General features: G+C 38.3%; 1 protein-coding gene across 1 annotated transcript in view; it reads right to left on the bottom strand.

Moving 5' to 3' along the window:
• Positions 1–684: 684 nt before the first annotated feature.
• The window catches only part of RAMP3 (receptor activity modifying protein 3), a 477,607-nt gene continuing 469,796 nt past the window's right edge, over positions 685–8,495 (bottom strand). Inside the window, exon 3 of the mRNA XM_073630631.1 lies at positions 685–3,493. Coding sequence (XP_073486732.1) covers positions 3,238–3,493 — 256 coding nt within the window. The 3' untranslated portion in view covers positions 685–3,237. The remainder of the gene's footprint in view (positions 3,494–8,495) is intronic.

Below are 8,495 nucleotides of genomic sequence, written 5' to 3'. Positions count from 1 at the left end.
ACTTGTGTACACACGCTCGGAAAATCCGACAACAGACATTTGGAAACATCCAACATTTGTCCGCGGAAAAGCCGACAACAATTGTCCGATGGAGTGTACAAATGGTCGGATTTTCCGCCAACAGCCTGTCATCACCCGTTTCCCAAAAATCTGATCGTGTGTACGCGGCTTAAATAATAAGCTCTGCAGGGGTCAAAAGTAAAGCATGCATAGTCTGGTAGTCTGCATGCAATATTGTAAACCACAGAGATAAGTAACAAGTAATTTTTTAGCCCTCTGTGTCATAGCCCCACATCTTCCTTTCTATAAGACAGACTGAGAATCGCTGTTTCAGGGAAATTCAATATTTTTATATAGGGAATATGTCCAGTTTAACATTGCTAACTGACTGCCATAAAGGATGGGAGAACAGCATGAAGTCTTGGAATTAATTTAAGGCATAACAAAAGGGCCATTTATTTCCCATCAGGTATGGATTTTAAGGAGGATCACCACTGTCAAAGCACCTTGTTCTCATGTTTATTAGGAGAAAGGCCCTTTCCCACATACCTGTTCAGTGGTTGTGGAAACCTGTGGGTAGGGGAGTCTGAAACATCCCCTTTAAAAATAAGATACGGTCCCCCTACTTGAATGAGTAGGGGTCATTCAAAAAAAAAAAATGTATACTAGAAATAAAAACATTCAAACTTTCTCAAGGTTTTTATTAAAAAAATTAAATAAATAAAATCCCCCAAAAAGTTTCTTGTTGTAAATGCATCATCAATCACAATACCTACTGCCTACCTACTTGCTGAGAAAAAAACCTGACAACCCAGCATATACAACTGAACCTGATGGTACCACCAGCTGCTCCCCCAGCTGTCATATAAGGGAAGGGGCAAGGATAATGGTAACATGATGTATGAGCAGTGGCCATACCTGGGCAGTGATATCACTGCTGTTCCCGCCCCTTTGCTTACATAGCTGGGGAATCCCAGCCAAGAAAGGCAATGTGCCATGATGCCAGCTATGAGGCCAGCAGTCTAGGGAACCAGTGACAGTGGGAAGCTACCATAAATAAAAGCAGTAGAAATACAGTTTCTATTTATGATGATCAGCTCCCACCAAACTGGGGGGGCGCGCATCTGGGCAAAAGTTGGGCCCAAACCTAGGTTTGGCATAAACTGTTGGCTCATTCCTAATCCTATTAATCCTGTCTGATCCTACCTAACTTCTGATAGTCTGTGCATGTAATGTGACATTGTTAATGTCAGCAACTTTGAGCCACTAAGATGTGAATAGAATTTAAAATAACAATTGTCAGTCAGTGTTAATTAGCAGGTTCTTTACATAGTATTACATAGTATTACAGCTTAATGCAGAAATTTCAGGCAAGCCCCTAAATATGCAGTTAACATACTGTATATTGACTGCTTTACCTAAAAAAGGTTTTATAATTTTGTACAGTCAGCCTTGTAACTTATATTTTCCATGCTTTCCATATTGAGTGACAGACATAGCTCTTTATTAGGGAATGTATATTCCTGGTTTAGCAATTACATTATCTTTGTCATCTCTCTGTGTCCAAACTGTTCAGTAGACAGGCTATTGATACTGATAATACTGATATTGATATTGGGGGGGATTTACTAATGGAATTGAGACTATTCACTCAAAAAAAAAAAAAAAATGGATATTCACTTTAATTATTCAATCGTGTGAAAAATTATTTTTCTGTTAACTTTAATACCCAGTCATGTGCAGATACTTTTGAATATTGAAGTAAAAATTCACACTACTTTTTGAGTGAAAATGATCAACTCCTTTAGTAAATCAGCCCCTAAAAACCAAAAACGAACATAGAGAACAGAAACACTAAACTAGGATGTAGAGGGGGTTATGTTTCTGACTAGCAAATTATATTATCATAGTAATATTAAAATATAATAGTACTATTATAGTACTAATAGTATAATAGTATTTAACAAAAATAGCTGACCAAAACTTTATATACTTTGAATGGTAATACAGGTATATATTGTTTTTTTTAATTATTTATTAAATGTTTAAACTTAACTAGTAAATCATTTATATTTATTTTTCTGAAGTCGGGTCAGTATAAGATGATTCCTGATTGGTCAATTTAGGTTACTGCAATTAATGATTAGTATTTAAGAATTTCAGATATGGCCATGTATTTAGCAAACCGACAGGAAATGCATTCTAGCTGTAATAAATGGTAAGTTCTTTTTTCATACAAAGTGAAAAGTAAGAACAATTGCCAGCTATAATGAACAGTGCATTATAGTATGGAACTATGACTATCATGTGGAGGTGATGACAACTGAGTGCAACCCCCAGTGCACCCTGTGACGATGAAGCATGACGTAGATAATTAAAGATTGCTCTGATGCCTGTGACTAGAGAATGGGTAGTAAGACACTGAAAAGGTTGTATGGGTCCATCTAATGTCACTATAACTAAAAATGGCATCAGTCACCAAACGTTTGCAGATACCTCACTCAAACTAGTACAATCCAAGCCAAATATTGATTTTGGTGAATCCATTTATGTTTTTATGCTTTTTGTAAATACCATTATTCTGGTATAAATTTGGTACTCAATTCTAAAAATGGATGTTAGTAAAATGAATCTGAAACCAGTAGATAGGGTTGACGTGCTGTGGATCCTGTATGATATTTGCCAGAAAACCTTTGTTCCACCTCTGTCTTCTGTGACTGTAACTGTAGTTGCAGCACACAGTTTTCTGGGAAAGATGAGATTGTTTAAAGGGGTATAAGCAGACATACATCAAGCTAAAAGGTAGGAAAGTACTAATAAAGAATAGTTATACTCTGGAATATCATAGTTTTCACAGTTCTGTTAAGACATAAAACACGCAAAGCACTTATTTTGTCTTTGTTAGTATTTGCTACACTAGAACAATGTTTAATATTAATTATGATTACTGATTATGACCTTGTATATTCCCTTTATTTTTATTTTTTATTTTTTTTACTGCTAAGGGATTTAAAATAATTTACACGTCAACAGTCTCCATCTGTACATATACAGTAGTGGTTTTACAATATAAAAATAGGGCATTTTGGCAAAATGTTTGTGTAGCTGTTAGAAAGATGTAATTTGTGAGGAACATATAAATGACACTGTACATTTTATTAGTAGTTATTGTTTCCGGATAAATATTCTTCCATCAAAGCTTCATTCTAGTTCTTTCCAAGTCTCAAGGATTTTTTTTTATCCAAAAATGTCACCTCTTTTACTGCACCAAACAACTAGGCTGATCATTGCTGCAGTCAAGAAAATTGGAACTAGAATAAGAGTTGTGAGAATATCATCTGGGGGATCTTCCCATGTGACTGTGTCCAAAGTGCAGTTTGAAAAAAATTGTCTATGTATTCCAGTAATGAATCTCTCTGCCAAGAAGTTTGGCCAAAAGCATCCAGCATACAGTGCAGTCGTTTCTGTACAGTTGGAAAAGCTGCCATAATGCCTGCAAGATAAAAAAAAAAAAGAATAATCAATGCATTTAATGAGAACTATAACATATACTGTAAATATAAATACAAAGAATAGAGATGGCAACTCCGAAAGTCCTTTTTGCTTCTTTATTGGTGCATAACAAAAGTGAATAAAAACATAGAGGGGCTCATGTTTTCCGGCTTACAAGCCTTAATCACAGCACAAATTTCAAGTTAAAAAACAGAACATATATACTGTTTACCAATCCACACCTTCAAATTAATTATCTAATTGAAACAGCAATTAAGAGACATCCAAAACAGAAGGTGAGGTGTAGCATTTGGCAATACAAACATGGAAAATACTTTTTTAGCAATGGATGTATGTTTATACACATTATCTACACAATAGAAAAAGACAATAAGTGTGTAAAACAAGACAAAAAGGTTTTTGTAAATGAGAAACAGGTCTGTATCATATCTTCAGTTCAAACCATATGTGTAGTCATGCTGGGAAATGTCGTCCCATGCTGGAATATGTAGAAAAAAGCTGTTGTGCAACTAGCAGAGAGTTTGTCATAAAAGATTTTATTAACTGCAACAGCAATAATGTAATTTACCTAATAGAATGTACATCTTGTAAACTATGGTATGTTGGCTATACGTCTAGACCTATGAGAATCAGAATCAGTGAGCATTTCCACGGGGCCTCCTATGTTAAGGATAAGGGTCTATCCCATGTCTCCACACATTTTAAATATGAACATTCTGGTGACATTAGATCTTTTTCATTTTATGGTTTGGAAAAAGTTAGAAAACCACCAAGGGGTGGAGATTTCCACTGCAAACTGTTGGAAAGAGAGATCTAGTGGATTTTTGGTCTCCAATCTAGAACATCATCTGGTTTAAACTCAAGATATGATGTAGATCTGTTTCTCAAATAGTCCCTGTATGGGACTACATATCCCAGTATGACTATGTATCCCAGCATGGGATTATGTATCCCAGCCTGGGACCACATATCCCAGCATGACTACACATATGGTTTGAACTCAAGATATGATGCAGACTTGCTTCTTATTTATTTTATTTGGAAGAACCTTTTTGTCTTGTCTTATACACTTTCTGTTATTTCCTATTCAGAAAAATTCTTCAGGCTCTACAAGACTCCGGTCCGGCCACACCTAGAGTATTCTGTCTGGGCACCAGTCCTCAGGAAGGATGTACTGGAAATGGAGCAAGTACAAAGAAGGGCAACAAAGCTAGGGTCTGGAGGATATTAGTTATGAGGAAAGGTTGCAAAAACTAAACTTATTCTCTCTGGAGAAGAGACAATTGAGAGGGGATATGATTTCAATTTACAAATATTGTACTGGTGAAACCACAATAGGGATAAAACTTTTTTATGGAAGGGAGATTAACAAGACACGTGGCCACTCATTAAAATTAAAAGAAAAGAGGTTTAACCTTAAACTAGGTAGAGAGTTCTTTACTGAAATGCCCTGTACACACGATCGCACATTCCGACAACAAAATCCATGTTTTTTTTCCAACGGATGTTGGCTCAAACTTGTCTTGCATACACACGGTTACACAAATCTTGTCAGAAATTCCAAACGTCTAGAACGTGGTGACGTACAACACATACAACGAGCTGAGAAAAATGAAGTTCAATAGCCAGTGCGGCTCTTCTGCTTGATTCCAAGCATGTGTGGAACTTTGTGCATCTGAATTGTGTACACACGATCGGAATTTACGAGAACGGATTTTGTTGTCGGAAAATTTGAGATCCAGATCTCAAATTTTGTGTGACGGAAATTCCGATGGAAAATGTCCGATGGAGCCTACACACAGTCGGAATTTCTGACAACAAGCTCCCATCGAACATTTTCCGTCGGAAAATCCGACTGTGTGTATGGGGCATAAGAGCAGCAAGGGTGTGGAATTCCCTTCCACAGGGGGTGGTCTCAGCGGACGGCATTGATAGTTTCAAGAAAATATTAGATGAGCACCTGAACGACCGCAACATACAGGGATATACAATGTAATGCTGACATATAATCACACACATAGGTTGGACTTGATGGACTTGTGTCTTTTTTCAACCTCACCTACTATGTAACTATGTAACTATGTAACTATGTGTAGATAATGTGTACAAATATATATCCATTATTGGATAAGTATTTCCCATGTCTGTATTGCCAGCATAGAACTACATATTCCAGCATGAGCCTACATATCCCAACATGATTACACATATGGTTTGAACTCGATATAATGCAGACCTGTTTCTCATTTAGTTTATTTGGAAGAACCTTTTTGTCTTGTTTTACACATGTTTTGTCCTTTTCTAATGTGTAGATAATGTGTATAAACATACATCAATTGCTAGAAAGTATTTTCCATGTTTGTATTGCCAAATGCTACACCTCACCTTCTGTTTTGGATGTCTCTTTTATGCATTAAGGTGAAAAAACACCTGCCAGTGGCCGGCCCCCCAGCCCCTCCATTTTACTTACCTGAGCCCTGGAACTTCACCTGGCAGGGACGCGCTGTCCCTCTGCCAGGGGTTCTTGGCTCTTGATTGGATAGATTGATAGCAGCGCAGCCATTGGCTCCCGCTGCTGTCAATTAAATCCAATGACGCCGGTGCCAGGGGGCGGGGCCGAGTCATGCATTCAGCTGCCATGGATGCCGAATGCTGGACTCCGGAGCGCGCCTGCAAGGTAACCCCCTGGGAGAGTGCTTCTCCTAGGGGGTTATCTGATGTGGGGAGGAGCCGAGAGTGCCACTGAGGGACCCCAGAGGACGGTGTTCAGGGCCACTCTGTGCAAAACAAGCTGCACAGTGGAGGTAAGTATGACATGTTTGTTATTTTTTTTTGATAATCAAAGCTTTACAATCACTTTAATTGCTGTTTCAAGGAGATAATTAATTGGAAGGTGTGGTTTGGCAAACAGTATATATGTTCTGTTTTTTAACTTGAAAATTGTGCTGTGATAAAGGATTGTAAGCTGGAACGCGTGAGCCCCTGTATGTTTTTACGCCCTTTTTTTATGCACCAGTAAAGAAGCAACAAGGACGTTTGGGGTTGCTAGCTCTATTCTTTGTCTGTACCGCTGTGAGAAAGAGCATCATGGCCAGAGCCCCCACTGTGGATTTTATCACAAGCCTGCAAAGGACTTTCACTGATTTTGAGCATAGCATTATCTGCTTTTACCAATATACTGTATATAATGGAAAAAAACAATAATAAAGTATCAAAAATGTTTCATTTTCATGTGTGTTTGTGCTGTTTACTTTTAAAAAAAAGAAAAGTATTCTCTGCAAACAGAACATTAATAAATACAGACAGGAGTTATGCTAACACATGATTATGTAATATTTTACTTGATTATGTAATAGAAGTAAACACAGATTCATTTTATTAGTTGATATTCACTTTGCAAAGTGAACAGCTTCTCCTCGTTAAGCAAATCAACATTAGAGATGGGTGAACAGTTCGTGCCGACCATAAGTTTGGCCCAAACTTCGCCTGTTTGACTGTTCAGTGCACATCCGAATTTGTGGGTAGCTCGGCGAGCTTCACAGTGCATTCTAGGGCCCTAATTGGATAAAGTCTTGCACCTGACCAGGTTCCACCAATTAGCACTGTCAGGGCCCTGTTTAGAGAAAGTAATGATTACTTTCTCCAATCACAGCTCAGTACTTATAGTCCCACCCCAACTAACTTCCCATAGCCAGAGAGGTGATAAGGGTGCTCTGGTGGAGGTGGGTAGCTGGTCAGAGGGATGATAGTGATGAGATGGCACTTCTGGCAGCACTTTGGTTAGCTTCCCATAGCCAGGTCTTGTAGTGTGTTGAAGTGGAGATAGATAGAGCAGGGCTTGTTTGCTACAAGCAGTTAATGTGTTCACTGTTGACTTATTGTGACTCTTGAGTGCAGAGTGTTAAGCTGGCCATACATTTTACAATTTTCTTACACAATTTCCTTTAGATTTACCTTCTATGTAGTGCAAGGGCCTGCCTGATTACATAAAAAGTGAAAGTGTTTAGGTATGACCTCATATTATATGGTTTTGGTAAATTTGAAGGAAAATTGTACATGAAAATTGTATAATGTATGGCCAGCCTTGGTTTATTGTTAGTATAGTGTGTCATTGTAGTGTGTTAGTGTAGTGCAATGTTTAACCACTTGCCGACCGCTGCACGCCATATACGTCGGCACAATGGCAGTGGTGGGCAAATGGGTGTACCTGTACATCCCGTTTAAGAGCCGGGGATAGCAGAGGCGCGCGCGTGCCTGCCACATACAGCGTGACCGTGCCTGTGGGACCAGCGGACTTAATGTCTGCCGGTCTCCCGCCGATCGTGTTACAGAGCCTCAGAATGGGGAAGTGCCTATGTAAACAAGGCACTTCCCCATTCAGGCTTGTGTCATGACAGCGATCACCGCTGCCTGTCATCGGGAGCGGTGATCACTGTCATGTGACTTAAAGCCTATCCCCCCACAGTTAGAATCACTCCCTAGGACACACTTAACCCCGTCATTGCCCCCTAGTTGTTAACCCCTTCACTGCCAGTGTCATTTACACTGTAATCAATGCATTTTTATAGCACTGATCGCTGTATAAATGATAATGGTCCCAAAATAGTGTCAGCATTTTCCGATGTGTCCGCCATAATGTCGCAGTCCTGATAAAAATTGCAGATCGCCCCCATTACTAATAAAAAAAAATTAAAAATAAAAATGCCATAAAACTATTCCCTATTTTGTAGATGCTATAACTTTTGTGCAAACCAATCAATATACGCTTATTGTGATTTTTTTTACCAAAAGTATGTAGAAGAATACATATTGGCCTAAACTGAGGAAAAAAATTGTTTTTTTTATATATTTTTGGGGGATATTTATTATAGTAAAAAGTTAAAAATAATGAGTTTCTTTCAAAATTGTCGCTCTTTTTTTGTTTATAGCGCAAAAAAAAAAAAAAACGCAGAAGTGATCAAATACCACCAAAAGAAAGCTCT

Source organism: Aquarana catesbeiana, linkage group LG05 (genome assembly GCF_042186555.1).
Source record: "Aquarana catesbeiana isolate 2022-GZ linkage group LG05, ASM4218655v1, whole genome shotgun sequence".
Classification (NCBI taxonomy): domain Eukaryota; kingdom Metazoa; phylum Chordata; class Amphibia; order Anura; family Ranidae; genus Aquarana; species Aquarana catesbeiana.
This window is presented reverse-complemented; position numbering and strand designations above follow the sequence as displayed.